This window comes from Lipotes vexillifer, unplaced genomic scaffold (assembly GCF_000442215.2).
Source record: "Lipotes vexillifer unplaced genomic scaffold, Lipotes_vexillifer_v1.1 scaffold1675, whole genome shotgun sequence".
Lineage (NCBI taxonomy): Eukaryota > Metazoa > Chordata > Mammalia > Artiodactyla > Lipotidae > Lipotes > Lipotes vexillifer.
In genome coordinates this window covers 554774-575035 of record NW_006784891.1, presented here as the reverse complement: position 1 = coordinate 575035, position 20262 = coordinate 554774, and the positions used below count along the sequence as shown (strand labels likewise).

At 37.6% G+C, this 20262-nt stretch overlaps 1 protein-coding gene across 2 annotated transcripts in view; it reads right to left on the bottom strand.

Annotated features, from left to right (window-relative positions):
* The window catches only part of DISP1 (dispatched RND transporter family member 1), a 65180-nt gene that overhangs the window by 35919 nt on the left and 8999 nt on the right, over positions 1 to 20262 (bottom strand). Inside the window, exons 1-2 of one of the 2 annotated variants that reach the window (XM_007457023.1) lie at positions 17112 to 17163; positions 14969 to 15494 (exon numbers count right to left, since the gene is read on the bottom strand). In XM_007457023.1, the coding sequence (XP_007457085.1) occupies positions 14969 to 15494; positions 17112 to 17163 (578 nt within the window). Of the gene's footprint in view, positions 1 to 14968; positions 15495 to 17111; positions 17164 to 20262 lie in introns of those variants that run through there. The other variant, XM_007457024.1, reaches the window with a different exon arrangement.

Genomic DNA, 20262 nt, shown 5'->3' with positions numbered 1-20262 from the left:
TTTGCGGTACACGGGCCTCTCACTGCTGCGGCCTCTCCCGTTGCGGAGCGCAGGCTCAGCGGCCATGGCTCATGGGCCCAGCCGCTCCGCGGCATGTGGGATCCTCCCAGACCGGGGCAAGAACCCGTGTCCCCTGCATCGGCAGGCGGACTCTCAACCACTGCGCCACCAGGGAAGCCCTAAACTATTTTTTAATTCTTAAAACAATCCTATGTGGTAGGTATAGATTTTATAGACAAGGAACTGAAGCACAGAGAGGTTAAATAAGTTGCCCAAGCTCACACAGTTAGTGTTAGAGGCAGGATTCAAACCCAGGCAATCTACTGCAGAGCCCACCCTCTTAACCTCTATGCTACACTCCACCAAAGTTTCAGTAGTTTTCATAATATAGTAGGAGGTGATGCTGCCCATGGTTCAGGGGTTGAGAGAGTAAACTGTGCTTTGAGTAAACTAGAGACAGAGGCAGACGTGGAAAAAGCTGCTGGAGGAAGTACATTTAGGAGTTAGCAGTGAGGACTGAGCTATGCCAGGCTGCATGAAGTCATAATAAGAAAGGTCTACAGTTTCCGTCTTCTTACAGCAAGCACAGTTTGGTAGTCTTGGAGCCAGAGCAAAGGCACCCAAAACCCTGAAGATGACAGCATGGAGTGTGACATTTAGATAGAGAATTCAGTTTAGACACAAAGGAAATGTTACATCTAAAATGTGGAAAATCTATTTCTTACTACTAGCATGTCCAAGAACCTATTTGTGTGTGTCCCCCCACTAGTGTTTAAGTACACTAGGGACATGGTACAAACAGATGGGAGAAATCAGGCAGGATTCTTCCTTGGGATCTGTGCAAGGAAGCGCTGTGAATGTACCCTTTCCGTGATCTAAAAAGGACTTGGGCAGCCTGGGGCAAGTTATCTGTGCTTCTCATGATTATTTGTGTGATCTGTGATGAGTGGGATCTCAGCTCTGCGGTTTCAAGAATAAATCTGCACAAGTGCTTACTACATAGCTAGCACTCAGTAATTGTTTCTTGAACTACTGCTAAAACTAAAAAAATTTAGCAAAAAAAAAAAAAACTCATTCTCTTACTTTTGAGCAGCACAGAGATGTGACTAAGAGGAAAGGCTTCACAATCAGACAGACCAGGACTCAATTCCAGGCTCTACTGCTTATTATTAGCCATTTAATTAATCTTTTAAACACTAGTTAATTTTTCCAAACCATAGTTTCTTCATCTATAAAATGGAAATGACAGTAATAGCTCTGAATTCCTTGGGCTGTTTTCAGGATTAAATCAGAGAGTGCATGTAAAATATAGTACAATGTCCGGTATACAGTAAGGGTTCAATAAAATCATTAATACTCTTATTATAAACTTGAGACCTTATGCCATTAAAGTCCATTTTCTTCGTCAAATACAGGTACAATGCACGACCAAGTTCTACTTCACAATTTAGAAAAATTCTTTATATTCAGAGACTATTATTCATTATTTTGGAATATTTTAGAATATTTGTAATAATGATAAAACTTACTATTAAAATTCTTAGAAAGGTTATGTTGTTATAAAATTACACAAAAGAGATACTCATGTGACAGCAGAATAAGAAATAATTTAAATATGATCTAAATTGCAATGTTGATGGAGAACTAAATATTCTTAATTGCTTACATGACCAGATATAGTCAAGTACATTATTAACATAGAAATGCTTTATAGGTGATTATATTTCCATGCAAAGCCTGTGGGTGAAAGAGGAGATATACCTCTTCAAAATGTTCTTCATTTCTTCCCATTTTGAAATCTTGATGAAGATTTCATCAATGGAACATGTATAATATTCCATTTAAGTGTACTCGAAGTTTAAATTTTATAGACTTAATTCACAGTGATGAACTGTTTTTCTTTTAAATCATGACTTTTAAACAGACTATCTGAGATTAGTTCTTTTAACTAAAGAAAAATAAAATACTTAATTTCTAAACTATGTGATACTAAAATCATATTTAAACCCATGTTGAATTTACCTCTTAAGATATATCTAGACCCCTGAATATGACCATTCCTACCTTCAATAATTAATGTCTACATATTAAATATAAAAATTTATGTTCTCTTTATAACTGACAGGAATATGTCAGTCTAAGGCAGAAAACTGCTGAAATGTCCATGGATTATGGACAATCCTACTGCTGAATTTCCTTTGCTGTCTTTCATTTCAGTCTACTTTATTGCTTAAGCAACCAGTGGCTACTGATTAGCTAAGAAAAACTCACCTCCAATTTATCTGTTATATAATTTACAGTTTTCCCCCTGGAGACATTAATACTGCAGAGATGTGATAAAAGACTGCTGTGAAGAATGATAAAAATGTGCATTTTTCACATATTTATAAATCCCCATGCCAATTTCACCAAACTTGCTGGCAAAAGAAAAATACCTGACATTTAAGGACATCTATCCAATGGGAATGCTGAAAGGCACAACTGCACACTCATTGGATCTACTAAACGTTACATCAATTAGTGACAGAGCCTGGTAACCCATGAAGGCATTTCTGTGTGATGTTCCATAAGAAAAATATGCTTTGTGCATAATGTACAATATTCCCTGTCTGTCCCACTCAGACTCAAAACTCTGTAAAGCTGGAACAAATCAGCTTTCATGTAACAGCTTGAGTTCCAATTTAAGTTAATAAGAAATTATTCTCTTATTAGTAGAGCCTGGCCCTAAGAAGCAAGCCAGAAATTACGTTATTTTTTCCCCCTAGTTATTGCAGTAAACAAGAAAAGAACTGTGTTATACAAAATTGGGTGAGAACAGGGAGGGGTGTAATTTCCTCTTATATAATTAAATAATTATTTCTTAAGAAGATAGAGTTCCAGGCCTAGCAGATCAGTAGTCAAAGGGCAGCTATTCTGCTGTTCACTAAACGGTGAGGGAAGCAAGGCATGGGAAATTCATTTTCAAATACATTTTGCCTCTGCCACTTATAAGGGGGAGGAGGAAGGAGCTGTACTGGAGGTCAGAATTTCACATGGTTCTGGTCCTGTGCAATGCACACCCCAAAAGAGGAATCTAAGAATGACTTCTTCATTTTTGTTAAAGAAACAGTTTAAAGCAATTAGCATTCTGAAAAGGACAACTGGTTAATTAAAAATATTTTTAAATGACTGAAAAGTAGCTTTGCTTGAAAGAAACCATTCTTCCTCAGCCCATGGAGTTAAATTTGCATAGTTAAGCTGGAGGTTATAAGCCAAGCAGCCCCATGTGTTATATTTTAAAGTTATACTAAATTATAAAGCACTCGCCCTTAAACTCAAACCTTTCCATGCCAGATTGTTGCTGTGAGCCCCACACAAAACATGCTAAATGAGAGTGTAATATATACTTTTCTTAATAAGATGTGAATAATCATCACTAATGGGAGGTCCAAGGAAAGCTCATAAGAAGGCCAGAAAAATCTTATTAAACTTAACTAACTTAAGAGGCTGGAATGAATTTTAAAATCCTCAAGCCAAAATACTCACCAGATACTAATGCTGCTCACTTAGAATTTTAAGCTTTGGGAGATGGAGTCAGGGGTAAGGAGGTTAAAAAAAATTAATACAATTTGGAGCTCAATGTAGGGTTTAATTCTGCATTATATTGAGACCTTTTAACAATCAAATAATACATTTAAATAAATCTCTCCTGGCAACTGCTTTACAATGAATTAGTTTTAGTTTCTGGTAGCCAATAAGGTAGGTCAATGGCTGACAGCTAAAAAACAAAGTTTCAGAATAATACCTAGAAAACAAAGACCCAGAATATTTTGTGTTGGCCAGGACCAAAAAAAGTATCTGAGTCTAGTTCTCGATTATATATAAGTGGAAACGAAGACACAATCATTAATCAGATTTCTGTTTAAACTTCTAAAGTGTAGGGGGAAAAAGTCTGATACAGTAATCTTATTCACTGATATCTGTCACCTCGTTCCTCACCAGGGCTAGAAGATTCCTCCTCCCTGAACTACCTTTCCTTCCCCCACAAAACACACTCCATCCCTTTAAAGGGACCTTCACTGTCAGGTCAAGGAGTTTGGGGAAACCATGGAAGATTTCTGAGCAGAGGAGTGACATAATGAAAGCAGTGTTTTAGGAAGGGGAAGGTGGGCAGGCCCAAGTGACCACAGATGCACAAAGAGGGTCTGAAGGAATGAATGTATTAACTGTCCATCCTTGTTTCTTACTAGACACACAAAATAGTGTTTCGAAAGAGTAGACTGCTCACATTCCTGTAGAAATCATCATGCTTGAATCTCAAGCTATTTGATAACTATCAGAGCCCTCCCTGTACCATTCAAATGGGGAGAAGTAATTAATTTACCTAAACCAACAACTCATCAAATTCATATAGAATATGGCATCAAATCTGGCCCTAGACCCTCTCATTTTATTCTAAGTCATAAAATACATATGGACAAAGAAAAACCCCAACTATTATTTAGGAATTTATGTTTCATCCACCAGTTCTATAATCTGCTGACTGTTTATAAAATCCCTTATACTAGATTTGCAAATATCCTAGAGGTGGCCAGAGCTGAGCAAACAGAAAGGTTATTCTGGGCTGACTCCCCCCAGTGCACAGAGTCTCCTGGCCCTCCCTGTCTTCCTCAAAAGGGCTCCAGAATCATTTATGAAAGTAGCTGAGGAGCTGCAGGAGTGAACAGGGTCTTTACCTTTCCTTTATTACGTCTTCATGAATGAGGCTATAATTTTTTTTAAAAAAATTTAGAAACCAAGGCATTGGTGGGGGCGGTGATTTAAAGGACAGGAGGAGCTATCTCTGCAAACAGACTCAAACAACAGTTAATAAAACAGGGTTTTTAAGGGAACAAAGCCTTTTAAACCTTCTCCCATTGTTTGGGAAATATCTTACTCCAGGAGACCAATGTGCCTGATTTTCACTATCAAGACATCACAAAATTGAGTTCTGCATAAAAAGGACTTGACTGATGTTCAATTATTTATTCATTTCATTCAGCAATTTCTGAGTGTTTACTAAATGCCAGGCACCTTGGCAGGCCCTGGAGATACACAAAAAGCAGTACAAAAGAAATGGTTCAACAAACGAGCCTTGGGAAATATCAATGAATCAAAGGTATTAGAACTATGTAATTACTGCATATAAAGTACTTAGACGCTTAATAAGTGCTTTTTATGATGACTCCACAACATTTGGAATCCACTGTTTTGGGGGAGTGGTCTTCTTTGACTAACTATAGCATATTGTTCTCCAAAGGTCGAATGAGATGAACCCAATAGGCACAATGCCCTGGGCCACCTCCTCTGAGCTCTTCTCCAGACAAAGGACACTGCCTGCCAGGCTGCCTCACATTTGCTCCCACACCCATGTGCTGCCAGCCTCCTTTCCCATATTTCAGGCAGTTGGTCTCCTGTCTGTTTTTGAAAGACCCATTTCATCTCCCATGGCACTTTCTCTAAGCTATCCTATGACTCCATCTCCCTCTTTGGGACTCACATAACCTTCTAAACTCTCATTTTGGTTCTCAGAGACTGTGGTTATTTTTGCCCCAATCATCTCTCTCCTATTAGACAATAAATGGCTTGATGGCAGGGACCAATCTGACTTTGTGAGGTTTTTAAAAAATTTAAGCTTTGTCAATTTTTCACGTAAAAAAAGATGTCCTGAGAATTGGGGAAGAGGAGTGATAATCATTCATTCAACAGATATTTGAGTTCCAGTCATGCCCCAGGCACTAAACTCCAAAATACCAAGCAGTTGACTCTCTGGTTTGTGTTTTTTTTAAAAAAAGACATAATTTTGTAGAATCAATTTTGCTGAAAAGAACACAACATAGCACGGCAATGAAAATTCTCCTATAAATGTTAAGTTCTATAAAGTCTTTTAAATTACACCTAACAATCCACTTAAGTTTGGAAAGAAGACAAAATAGCACAATTGGTTTTTTTCCTGGAGTCAGAGATGTAACTGATCCATAACAATGTCTTTTATGTTTTACTGTTTGCTAAATATTTTACCTTTTTAAACTTTTTATAACCGAAAAGAAAAATTTGAACCATTCCTCTTTTTTTCTTTACTCTCTAGAACCTGCTAAACAAGTAGGAGTACTATAGAAAGGGGGTAATTAAAGAATATATTTGCTTCATTCCAAAATGTTATATTAATTTCAAGAAATAAAGAGGGTATTGTTTCCTGACATTTATTATTAAAGAAAGAGATGACCAAGGCTCACAGTCTGAAATGTATTACAGACTGTGCAATGCATTCCATGAGGCATAGCACACTCTAAAATTTATAGTATAAAGAAGTCTCTAAAAGAAGTCCCACTAATAAAATAGGCCTTCACTCAATCGGACTGCCAAACTGACTTACTTTGGCAAGCAAGCTTGGAACATTTTAAATTTTACAAACATTATCCCGTTTTAAAAAAGTTAATTTTGACTACTTTAAGGAATGTAAAAATACACCTTGGTTTCAGTGAAATCAAGATTAAATCTTACCAGACTTCTAAAGTTAACTGTCATAATCAGATGTTACAATTAGTATAAAGTATAAAGGCTCTGAGTCTTTGGGGCTGTAGAGGCCCATTTATTCTCAACAACCCCCCCTTTCCTCTTCTAGAAGGCAAATTAGTGACCATCTTTCCCACTTGCTCTTTCCTGTAGGTCGATGGGGTAAAAAGTACGCAATTTATAAATAAGAATGAAGAGCAATACATCATGTATTCATTTAAATCAGGATTCAGTAACAGCTTGATTTCTGCCATAATACTAACAGAATTAAGTGCACACAGCAAAGAACAACAACAACAACAAAAAATTTAAGAGAAGAACATGAAAGGAACAAATGTAGAAGGAGAAGAGAAAGGAGACTAATAATTTGGTTCTAGGCACTATGCTATGTGAAAAAAATAACCACTGTTATTCCATTTTTACAGAGATAGATTTACCCAAGATCACAAAGCTATTCAATGGCAGAGCCAGGGTTCATTCAAACACAGGGATTCCCTTCTAAAGCCCGTGTTCTTCCCACCTCATGTTGTGTAGTGAGGAAAGGAGGAAGGATTGAGGAAAGAAAAGTGAGAGCTGTAATACAGCACTAGCAATTACTTCTAGAGGCTAGCTGTACTTATCTACCTTTCAGAAAAAATTTGTTTTGACATTTGTACTTTAGATCTACTTACAAAAAGCTCAGGCCATAAATCAACTATACTTCAATAAAAAACAAACACAAAAAACAAAAAGCCCAGGCAACTAAAAATTCAATAAATTGATACTTTCACCTGTGGATTGATCTGCAGAAGTTTTTGTAAGATGTAACTGTGGCTTCTAGAAGATGTCGAAGGATACTGCCTACTGGCTACGATTTTTTATAATATGGGGCTTTAGTCTTTCAGATTTTTGAAGAAAACGGATTTTATCGTTTGTCATTTCTTAACTTTATATTTGAAACAAAATACAAGCAATCATACTCCAATTAATTAGAATTATGCTGACCAAAAAGGGTATTTACTGCCAAATACTGCTGTTACTCTACATCACACGTGCTCCATTTGCTGCCACAGAGGTTAAAAAGGGATCTCAGTTGCTTTAACAGAGGCAAGAAAGATAGTCCTCCAATAAAAGTCTCTGCAATGATGGAAATGTTCTGTATCTGTGCTGTCCAATACGGTAGCCACTCGTCACATCTGGCTATTGAGCACTTGAAATGTGCCTAGCGTGACAGAAGAACTGAATTTTTAATCTTATTGGACCCTCCTGAACATCACAGGTCTAAAGAAAGCAGTTTAACCATTCCTTCCTGCCAAAGACACCTGCCAAACAGTCCTGACCAGGTTACTATTTATGGCAATTGTATATAAAGACAAATGATTATTTAGCTATTAGTAACCTTCCAATGGTAAGAAAGGAAAAGAGGAGAAAATGAATTTAGAAAACGATACATAGTCTGGTTCTTCTTTTTGGCTTGTGCTCCTGCAAAAGCTCTGATATTTAACTTTTGTGCTCAGAGAATACAGCAGTCAATATTTGTAGATAAAAGAAGGCTATCTATCTGAGGTCAGCCCATGCTGAAATCTAAGTATCTTACCTTGTCCACATTACCTCTACATCTTTGAAATTGGGGACCATGCTTGAAGTTTTTACCTCTGTCTCCAGCACTTAACACTTACTAAGTATTCATTAAATTCTTACTAAATAAGTGAGCAACCTTGAATTTCTCCATTCATTGCTCCAACATCTTAGAAGAGCCATTTGAGTTGAGTCTGGCGTTTTGGGCAAATCAGAGACTCTGGGATTGGTGTTAATGCCAAGGTTCACGCTACACTGCTGATGAAGTGTTCAGAGTGATTTTTGGTTCAAATTTCCTAACTAACTAAAATAACACAACTGCCGGGGCTCAGGGAAGGGGGAAGGGTGGAGCATTGCAGGCCAGGTGTAGCAAAGTAAGACCCTTTGGAAAATGATGCTCAGGTCTATAATTTACCCCTGGACGTTATGATACAACATATACAGAAGAAGCAGATTTCAAGTGGTAGATTCTATCTCTTTTAACATAATACAAGAATTCTCATTTCTTACTTTTTAGGAAAAGTAGTTCCCTTCATAGAAAGTAACTAGTGTCCTAAGGGGAAACAAAAACAAAACCTCTGAGAAAAGTGAGTGTGAAATTGGAAAACTAGTAAAGAATCCGAGGAGAAAGGAAATATAGGTTACAAAATTATATAGTCACAATGTATGGGGAGGCAGGGACCATGTTTACTTAAGCTTTCAGGGGCTGAGCTAATGCTAGAGTTCCGTGGTCCCCTCTGTGCCAAGCCTTCTTAACTCAGTATAGCTCTAATTCCTCCAGGGTGCCATGGGGAACATTCAACGTGACCATCTGTCTACAAAATCACCCTCAGAGAAATAAAAATGCATTTGGCAGGCACCCAAAACTACGACAGGTTCCCTACCATGATAATGAGTCTATGGCCATTGCTAAGTATCATTTATGGAGTCCCCTATTACAATCAAGAACATTTTTTGCAACACCAAATTAAAACGTAAGTACAGTTTGGATTAGAAATCTTGTATGCTATTTTTGGATGCAGAACTCCTTATTAATTGTGTCATAATACCATTACCCTTTCACTTTAATATGGCAGTAAGAAGGTTTCCAAATGCATCATTCAATACTTTGCTTCAACCAGCACACATGGAACGTGACTGGTTCCTGAGAAGCATTTTCCAGATCTCTGTAGGATAAAGAGCAAATCATTACCATTCAGCCTTTTAGATAACGTGACTGTATTCAGGATGTAAAATTAGGAAAATCTGTCTCTCCTGACCATCCAAATGACCCCTTCATTCTGGCCATCCTCTTCTCTTTACACTTCCTTAAGAAGACTTTTATTTTTGTACGCTTTCCCCTTCCAACTTCCCCCCACCTTCTACGTTCTGCGTCCTGCAGGCAGTCCCTTTATCATGTCCTGGTCATCCTTCAAGGGTCACTCAAATTCTCTCTTCTCACTCAGGCTGCCCCTAACTTTACTAACCTCCAGGGATCCTTCTCACCTCTGAACTCCTGAGTGCTTTATTGTTTCTATTGCAAAAGGAACTTCTCTTTATTACTATCATACTTATTTTATTCTTTAACTCCCCTGGTGACCCTGATGATCAGCTAGGTTTAGGACTTATGGGTATGGGCTCTGTCTCATGGTAGGGAGAGACTACTTTCTGCCATTTTTAACTCCTTGGTGTTCTCAATTAGTCACATTAATTAACAGCTGAGTGATGGGTATAAGGATAGGAATCTACAAATGAAAAAGCCAGAAGCTTTAAAATGAGATCTATTTGAACTACTTAATATTTGGTGATAAATGGAATCAAAAGAGAATATTCTAAATGTGATCCTTGCAATGGTCTTAATTTAATCAACCAGAAGCTTAACAGAGAGTTTTAGAAAGCAAAAGACATATACAAGTGGTTGATTATAATGAATCTTTTAGATAGATTTATTACAGCTTAAAGAGTCAAGAAGGGATGAAACAGAACTTACTGTAGTACAGAAGGTGGGCAAAAGGGAAATGGGAATATGAATGACGGAAAGGAGGCGGCAAATGACCTGGGATAAAATTATATTTTCTATTTGATTGACTCTTTAAAACATTCTCTATGGTTTAAGTACTTTACAAACAAATAACAACTTTAAAAATAAAACAAAATACCAACCAGGTGGGCGCATTTGTGGTGTAGGTGCAAAGAGCAATAGCAATTGAAAGTGCCTAGGATCTTCCATCTGTACACAATTTACTGCAAGGCCATCAACCTTTAAGATACTTTTTTAAGTGATGTGAATACTCTATACTTTTATCAAGTCACGAATACATCTTAAACATTAATTGAATAACACTTCATTAAATATTTGAGATTATCAATTTTTTAAAAAGCAACATGCAAGAAATCACAAAAGGAAAATAGATTTAGAGCGTTAACATTCCTGATAGAGATCAGCCTCTAGAACCTTCGTTCCAAGTTTCCTAAATAAAAGGCAGCAAAGTATCACATGACATCCTCATTTACAGAATTTCTCAGCGAGGACATCCCTCATAACCTATCCCAAACTGCCCTGCTCTCCCTTATACAGTAGCTATATTCATGTCCACATTTGCTTCAGTGGGTATATTACTGGTTTGGGAAAGACAGACACAGCACCTGGCTTAGTTCCTTGCCCATAGCACAATTCTGCAAATAAATACATGCTGGGCTGAACCTAAAGGCTGCAGTTTTCATCCTAGGATAATCTCCAACAGTATTGTTACCCTCAATGTAATTGTTACGTATTACTCAGCATCCTCATTCTTTCAAGAAAGCTCAAAGGATCACACTCTTCCACTGTTACTGCCCCACCTTCCATCCCCAGAAGCTCTGCTTGCTTGGAGTTCTTCTCCTGTCCTCTCCCTTTTAGTGATCAACATTACCATCTACCCATCTAGTTGCTCAAGCCAGGAAACTGAAAATCAGTTGTGATTCTTCTTCCCTTCCTCCCCCATATCCAATTGTTCACCAGATCTAGTAGATCTAGTAGATTCTACCTCATAAATCTCTCTAGCTGAAATTACTTCTAAATCCTGGATCAAGTCACCACCAGCTCTCACCTGAATTACTAGAACAAGCCTTCTAACAGTCTTCCTCCCTACAATAGTCCTGACCCAGTTCAATCGACTCTCCACCATGCAGTTTATGGACCTCTCTAAAATGTGAATCTGATAGTGTTTCTTTTCTGCTTAAAAATCTGTAATGCCACACCCATTAGGATGGCTATTATAAAACAATTAAAAAAAAGAAAACCAAACAGAAAAGAACAAGTGTCAGCAAGGATGTGCACAGCAGCTGTGGAAACAGTCTGGTGGTTCCTCAAGAAGTTAAACATAGAATTACCATATGATCCAGTAATTGCACTTCTGGGTATATAACCAAAATAAGTGAAAGCAGGAACTCAAACAGATATTGTATACACATGTTCATAGCAACATTATTCACAGTAGCCTAAAGGTGGAGCAATCCAAGTGTCCATTGACAGATAAATGGATAAACATAATGTGGTATATACATACAGTGGGATATTATTCAGCCTTACAAAAGAAGAAAATTTTGATACATGCTATGACTTGGATAAGCCTTGAAGACAGTATGCTAGGTGAAATCAGACAGTCATAAAAGAACAAATACTGTATGATTCCACTTATATGAGGTACCTAGAATAGCCAAATTCACGGAGATAGAAAATAGAACGGTGGTTGACAGGGGCTGGGGGAGGGAAGAATGGGAAATTATTGTTTAATGGGTACGGAGTTTCAGTTTGGGAAGACGAAGAATGTTCTGGAGAAAGAATGGTGGTGATGGTTGCACAACAATGTGAATGTACTTAATGCTACTGAATTGTACACATACAAATGGTTCAAATGATAAATTTTATGTTCTATATATTTTTTCATAATAAAAAAGTCGTGCACACACAAAAATCTATACTGCCTCTCCACTGGCCTCAGGATAAAGTCCTGAGATCTCCTAATGTGATTCACAATGCCCCTCAGGATTTAATCCCAATATACCTCTCCCCTTGCTATTACTCTTTGTTCCTTCAGGGCCTAGTCATACTCAGCTATGCTGCAGCTGTGCTCACACTACTTTATAAATCTTTATACAAACTATTCCCACTGTCTGCAAGACAACCTCTTCTCCATTTGTAATGTTTTTCATTTTCATCCCTGTATGTCCCTTCTTGGTATCTCTTATCACAATACTGTAGCTGCCTGTTTGCTTTTCTGTCTCCCTTCCTACTAGCTTATAGCTCTATGAAGGAAAAAATAAAGTCTCATCTCATTTAGAACTACATCTTTGGTGCCTGGCACATACAAATATTCAGTAAATATTGTTGATTATGTAAATTAATAAATGTAGCAGATAGGGATGAGGTTCTGGAAGCACACATTTTACAATAAAGTATGTAATATACACAACTAGACACACACCATTCCTTCGCAGGCATCTTTAAAAAGATTCTATGTCTGTTGCAGTTTATCAAAAGGCTCAAATTCTTGAGATAAAATTCTAATATGAAAGATTTCTCACATAAAATTCCAGTTTCCTCTACAACTGTTCCTGATGGACAAATATGGCACTTTTTATCAGTTTGTTTTTTAATGCCATTCTATTTAAAGTTGTATGTATATAGGACACTCATTCCTTTAAAATTAGGTCATTCAGAAATGCTAAGCCAAAGTCCTGAAAATACTGACAATGCCTATCATATTGAAACAATTGGTTACTTATCCGTTGTTTTACTATTTTGTGAAGTTTTTTAAAGGAGGGACCAGCTTCAAAATGTAGAATTCTCTATCTCATCTCACATCCTGCAACCATATAATTTATGATTCTGAAACATCAATATTTATGACCATATAATTTCAAAACTAACCACTTACACTGTTTCATTCAAAGTGGAAAGAGTCTAAAACTGGCCATGTAGCACAATGCTGTCAGGACCAATCTTCTAAGAAATGGCTTTGGTGAGTGTTTTTATTATAGTTCTATAAACTAAAAGACTCTCACATCTAATATGGAAAAATGTATTCAGAAACTGTAGAAACACACTAGAGAAGACTCCCCCTGCCCCCGACTCCTTGTCATTTTCCCCATCTTTCTCTTCCTCTCTTTTCAAAAGAGTGAAACCAGATAATCTCAGCAGCATCTAAAATCTGATGAAGGTGAAAAATATTTATTACTTAATCCCTGTCTGGATGTGACTTTTTAAAAACTTGATATATAATTGCCATATAACATTACACTAGTTTCAGGTGTACAACGTAATGATTCGATATTTGTATATATTGCAAAATGGTCACCACAATAAGTCTCGTTAACATCCATTACCACAGACATTTACAAAATTTTTTTTTTCTTGTGATGAGAACTTTTAAGATCTACTCTCTTAGCAACTTTCAGCTATACAATACAGTATTATTAGCTATGGTCACCATTCTGTATATTACATCCTCATGACATTTATTTTAGAACTGGAAGTCTGTACTCACTCTTTAATTAAAAGTGAATATGCTATATGCATACAATAGATTACTACTCAGCAATAAAAAGGGAAACTAATACACATAGCAATTAGACAGTCTCAAAAATGTTATGAGTCAAAATTGCCAGACACAAAAGAGTACCTACTGTATGATTCCATTCATATGAAGTTTCAGAGCAAACAAAATAATTTATGGTAACAGAACTCAGAACAGTGCTTCTGGTGAAGAGGGAAGGAATGACTAAGAAGTGGCATAGAGGAACTTCCTGGGGTGACAGAAATGTTCTACATCCGACCAAGGTGTGCATTATACTAGTGTATACATTTGTCAAAACTGATCAAACTATACACTTAAATATGTGCATTTCCCTGTATATAAATTATACCCTAATATTAAATGAGAAGGCTGTCTTCTAGCTCTTTTTAGACTTTTTATTACCAAAAAATGTGAAATAATTCTTGGTCTCTATAAAGTACTTAGTATTTTAAAAAATATATCACCATTGCTCACCTGCAGTACATGTGATTTAACTTACCCACAGAAAAAATAGCTGGAAAGCACATATCAGAGAAACTACGGCCTGAAATGGGAAGGAGAACTGGCAATGATAGAGATTTTTCTAGTACTTTTCAATCTACCAGATCTGAAAACGCTTTACAAAAAATATTTTTTAAAGCCCTATGCTACACATTTATAGGTTTCATCTGCTAAAAGGAATTGTTGCCTTCATATGATCTCAACATATTACACAGTCACCCAAACCACATGAAGAGAAATTGTGAGTACACCCATAAGGAGGCAACTGGTTTTGTATTTCTTTTTCGTAAATGTTGATCACTATCAATAATAGCAAATATAAGACTCCTGTTTAGGCAGCCTCATCACAAATATATCTATCCCCCATGTTTAATAATAGAAATGACGAACAATAAAACCTTTTACTGAACTTTATAATCCAAGGCCTAGCAGGGACATCTAACCAGTTCACAGAAGGAGAACACGGAAGGAAGGGTTTAACTGACTAAGAAGTTAATGGATAAAACAGATATAATATTACTTCATTTGCATTTTAGTAGGCTTCACACAATCCAAAAAATACGCATTTTGTTTTGTTTTGGTTTTCGGGTATTTTTGGCCACGCCATGTAGCTTTTGGGATCCTAGTTCCCCGACCAGGGATTGAACCTCGGCCCTCGGCAGTGAAAGTGTGGAGTGCTAAATGCTGGACTGCCAGGGAATTCCTGAAATATGCACTTTTACTGGTTTCCTATCCCGGATACATTTTTCTCTCCTTCTTTTGGAGAAATCAACACAAACAACCACATTCATGTGGAATTAGTGAATGAGAAAGTTCAGCAAAACTTCCCGACCACTCACCTTATGTTGGCTATATGCTGTGGCACAGGCTGATGCTGAAAATGGTCAGGCCACGGGTGATGCAGGCAGAAGGATGGAGAGGGCTGAAGACAGCACGTTGTCTGATAAACAGGTGAATGGTTTGGACAGAGAGATGCAGAATACTCTGAGTGTGGCTGCATGCAACACGAGGCCAAAGCAGGAGGTGCTGCAGGGCCAGCCTCGGGATGGCACTCTTGGTGACTGTCATGGGTAGTCAAAGGGTGATGGTATGGGCAAGGATGGCAGCACAGGGATAACATCTGAGGCGTTCTTTGGTTGTCTAAAGGCAGAAAGGATGATTTAACTGTGCCATTAACTTGCAGGCATCCATTTGGACTCACTTTTGTTCTGGGCGCTTCTTTGGGGGTGAGTTGCTGGGCTGCAGGGTCTCCATCACAGGGCGTGAGGGGACTAGCGCTGGTAGCACCGGTTGAGATGCTGCCATTGCTCAGAACCACAAAATCGTTGTTTCCGTTGTTCATAGCCATGCTCCAATTTCTTGACCCTAAGAAAGAAAATGATATAAAATCATCCAGTTACAGTCAGGTAGGCAATTATGTAAAAAAGATAGGAAAACTCTTTTAAAACAGCTCTTTGAAAAGGGTTCTTGCAGGAGTTGTGAAAGCACTGGGGGAAGGCCAGCGCACCTGCAACAGAACCAGCCATGGGTTAGGCCTCCTCTTCTTTCCTCCCAGCTACACCATGCACCTTGAGAACCCTCTCCTATCCCACTGACCACTTCCTCCCTGCCCCACCTCTATTTTCAGTGCCTGTCTTCTCTCCTCATCCTAGATGTGCAAGTATCAGTTAAGAATTAGAACATTTTAGGATGGGGGTGGGAAGGGGGTAGAAGAGACAGAAGATATCAATATCATTCTTTAGCTTTTCAATAATATCATGCTTGGGGTGTTCTGATATAGGAATAATGGGCAAAATGAAGGGCTACTCTGAAGCAATTAGTTGTGTAGGTTCAGATAATGTGGATAATCTTAAGAATGTTTTATGTCTTTGAAAAATGTCAAGAAAATATGATTTTTCCTCTAAGTCACTCAGGTCCTAGAATAAGAATAAACAAAAGAAAATAAAAACTAATTAGCTAAGCTAAGAATTGTGGCAACCAAGATATCAGATGCAAAAGTTTTATCCCCTAAACCAATGAATGTAATGCTAAAAAAATAATAAAACATGCCACATAAGTTGCCATGAACTTAATAATTCGTTTTCTATGCTATGTCCCACAGGTAGCAATGCTTGCACATAAAAAGAATACTATGGCTGGCATTTGCTTCAAGTGAGATTTTTGTTATTAAGTTTTTCCTCTCCACCAAAGGGTCCAGGCCTTCAATGTAAATGAAAAATTAGTGTTCAAATTACCAGTAATATTTTTCTGTCCAGTCAACAAACAAAGGCAAAACCAGACAGCTTTCTTCCTCTCCCCTTGCCCACTTATCACCCTCTGACCAACATACACACAAAATGTGGAAATGTGCAATAAGAAAAATAGGTCATCAAATGCTAGTGGTCTATTTAACCTACACGTGAAAGCCAACAAGAAAAAAAGAAAACCATTGTTTGGCTCACTAACCCTTCTGGCATGGCATTTTTCTGAGTGGACAAAACCGCTTCTGGAGAAATCTCTCTCCAGTCTCTCCCCACCTCTGTCAGACACACAGGTACTAGAAGAAATCGTCTCTTTTCAGTCTGAGTACATGTAATGACAAACCTGGGTCACCCATGAGGAAGATTCCTATGCATATTTTCACCCAATTTATAAACTGCTCAACAGGGGTATTTCTGAACAGGGAATGCCAGAATGATGCATAACGTTTCAGTGTGAACACTAATACCCAGAAGATACTCACGGTACTAGGATGCAAATTTAGCATTATTGACTTACTTTCCTTTCAGATAGAGCTCATCGAACACTCAAACACCACACACACACACACACACACACACAGCCATTCAGCTATATAAACATCAACGCTGTAAGAAATGGAAGAATTAATGTAGACATTAAAAAATTTCTTCATAAATTATTTTAGTGGAAAAGACAAAGCATTTATAAATATCAAAACATATATGTAAATCAAGCAGATGTTACTTCTCTCATCAGCCTTACCGTCACTTTGGAAAGTAGTCTGCCAATCCCGACTTCCTTTTATAATGATCATTGAGAAGGATTTTTTGGGGGGCCAACCCACACAGCATGCAGAATCTTAGTTCCCTGACCAGGGAATGAATCCACAGCCACTGCAGTGGAAGCACAAAGTCTTAACCACTGGACTGCCAGGGAAGTCCCTGAGAAGGATTTTGAATTGTAGTAAACACAGTTGCTCTCTTCTTCAGTAAATCACTCCTGGGTATAAACACCTCCTATAAAACACTCAAATGATATCCCCAACACAAAGCATTGGTAGTTAAAAGCATTATCCAACTAGTGGGAAGATAAGGTAGATAAACTGGTAAGAGCCCTAAAGTGACCCAGGAGGCACAAACTCTAATCTTTTTTCCATCACTTTCTTAAGGTGCCATCTCAGCAAGATCTGCTCCCTTAAGCTTCCTTTTACTGAAGGATATATCCTCCCTTCTGTTGTTAACAAAAGAAAAAGCTGTATGCAAATGTTCTGAAAACAATAAAACATATTAATCAAAGGCCATCTAAAAAGGCACTAGTTTTTAAAAAGTTAATTGAAATTTAAGATGTTTATTTGTATGGTTAAGTGAAAGATAGCCTAGAAAATGTAAGAAGCAATTGCTTGATGAGATAAATTGTCATTTCTTGGAATTAGAAACTCTATTCTATTACTCTATTGTAAAGTACTCCACAGAAATCACAGAGGGCATAAGCTTTCTCTTGCCTCTACCCATGACTCATGTTCCCAAGCCTTCTCTTCAGACCTCAGCCAAGCTACCAGAGCTGATGCAATCTTCTAGGCTGAATGGGAAAATTAAGACCTCCTCTTGGCCCTTCCATCAGGATAGAAGGAAGACTTTTTCCAGTTTGTCGATTTGTTCTGACCATCCTAGGTTGGTTAATATCATTTCAGAGAGCCTATTCTTGGTATTCAATTCAATCAGCCCTATTGACTATAATCACAGCTGTCAGGTGGGTTACGCTAGTGAGAAGTATCTAACAAAAATCCTCAAAGTTTTCAAGTGAAACTGGGCTTAAGACAGAGTGCCATCAACCTGGAACACTCATCAAAGTACCCTGAAATCCTCTCTAGACTCTCCGAAATTTCATCTGTTTCCCTATCTTCTAATTAAATCTGCTTTTCATCAGGAAAAATAATTTTTCTTTTTCTTTGTAACAAGAATTACAACTATCATTCTCTCTTATTTTTATTGCAAATACATCATATTGTAGTTACATAAGAGTTAAACAGATTTTTGCAGGCCAGCCAAGGGACCTAATCACCATTTATAACATTTTTTCCCCAGTGTGGTAAAATGCAGTTCAAGTGCCAAATAACTGACTTACGAATTATTTCTGGAGCACAACTTGTTTTGTAACTTGGAGATTTCTTGTAATGAAGTAGGTACAAGTGGAGAGTAAAGAATAATTTGAACTCTGACTTTGGCTATTTGAAGTAAGTCATATAAGCTTTCTATGATTCACTTTCTTCAATCATAAAATGGGAACAATCAAATTGACTTTATAAATAAGTTGTGGATTATAAGTTAAAAAATAATTAAAAAGCAAAAGCAGACAAAAATTGTTCTAAGAAAGGTTTACAGATTAAGTTCAGTGGATGTATTTGTGTAAGAATTCAGGTGACCAGAAGAACAGCAAAGTTTGGATCTAAAGTCAAGAGTTGAAGGCTTCCCTGGTGGCGCAGTGGTTGAGAGTCCACCTGCCAATGTAGGGGACACGGGTTCGTGCCCCGGTCCGTGAAGATCCCACATGCCGTGGAGCGGCTGGACCCATGAGCCATGGCCGCTGAGCCTGCGCGACCGGAGCCTGTGCTCCGCAACGGGAGAGGCCACAACAGTGAGAGGCCCGCATACCGCAAATAAATAAATAAATAAATAAATAAAGTCAAGAGTTGACCTTAAGGCCACACAGAAAAAGACCTTATTTCTTTAGAAATGAGACAAATGAGAAAAAAAATTGGTCTGAGCCTGAGAGAACAGGAAAAGAGATGAGAGAGTGGAAGACTCAACATCATAAAAATGAATTACTGTGATAAAAGTAATCTATGTGATTATAAATGCAGTGATAATAGTATTTATGCGGGAAGTTTAAAATAAGTTTTGGATCAAATATAATGAACAATTTTAAAAGAGCTTTGTTGAAATCAACTGTTTTCCCCAGGGCCATAACACACAGGGACTGCCAAAAGAAAGCTATTCTTGAGACACTGGCTTGAGGTGTGGTGGAGCCCCATGGCCAGATATTTTAGTGTATTTCCTGTTGTTCATGAATATAACATGCCAATATCAATACATCCGAAGCCACTAATCTCACACCTCCTATTTCACATTTTCTATACTAGCATTTTTATGTCCTGAGTGCTTTAGCTGTTTGGGGACTGACTATAAGGCCTTTGGCCAAAGACCATCTTTTGATTACATTTTAAAATTTAAGATATTTTTCTTTGAGCCTCAGCTCTTCACATGTAGAAATCAGGATGGGAACCAGTGTCCACCTCATAGGATTACTATGAGAATGTAAAAATATTTTGAAAACCATAAAGGGCTATGTATTTACAATGGAAGAATTATTATTATTGCTTGATTGAGTGATGAGAATATAAAAAAATATGGAATAATGCTTCCTAGTTCCAAAGCTGAAATTATGTTTTAAAATGGCATCAGAGATATCTGTGGCTTAGAAGAAATGGCCTGGGTGGGTCTGAATTTGAAAGCTGACTCTACGGGTTACTAACTTTGAGAACCTAGGTCAAGTTACTTACATTCTTAGAGTCTCTAAGTCTTGATTCTTCTTAGAGTTAAATTTGTTTGAAATGCAAATTGGTGCAACCTTCTAAAAGAGCAACATGGCACTACTAATCAAAATTTGAAATACCCTCATCCTTTGACTCACAATTCTACTAGGAGTTTACCCTTTGGACATACTTGAACAATGTGTAAAGATAAAAGTCTGGATAAAGATGCTGACTGCACCACTGCTTGTAACAATGAAAACAAAAAAACAATGGAAACCACCTAACTTATCAATAGGTGACTTAAATTCTGTCATATCCATACCTTGGGTACTCTGCACAACAAAAAAGAATGAGTTAAATCAGGATTATTGCTAGGGAAAG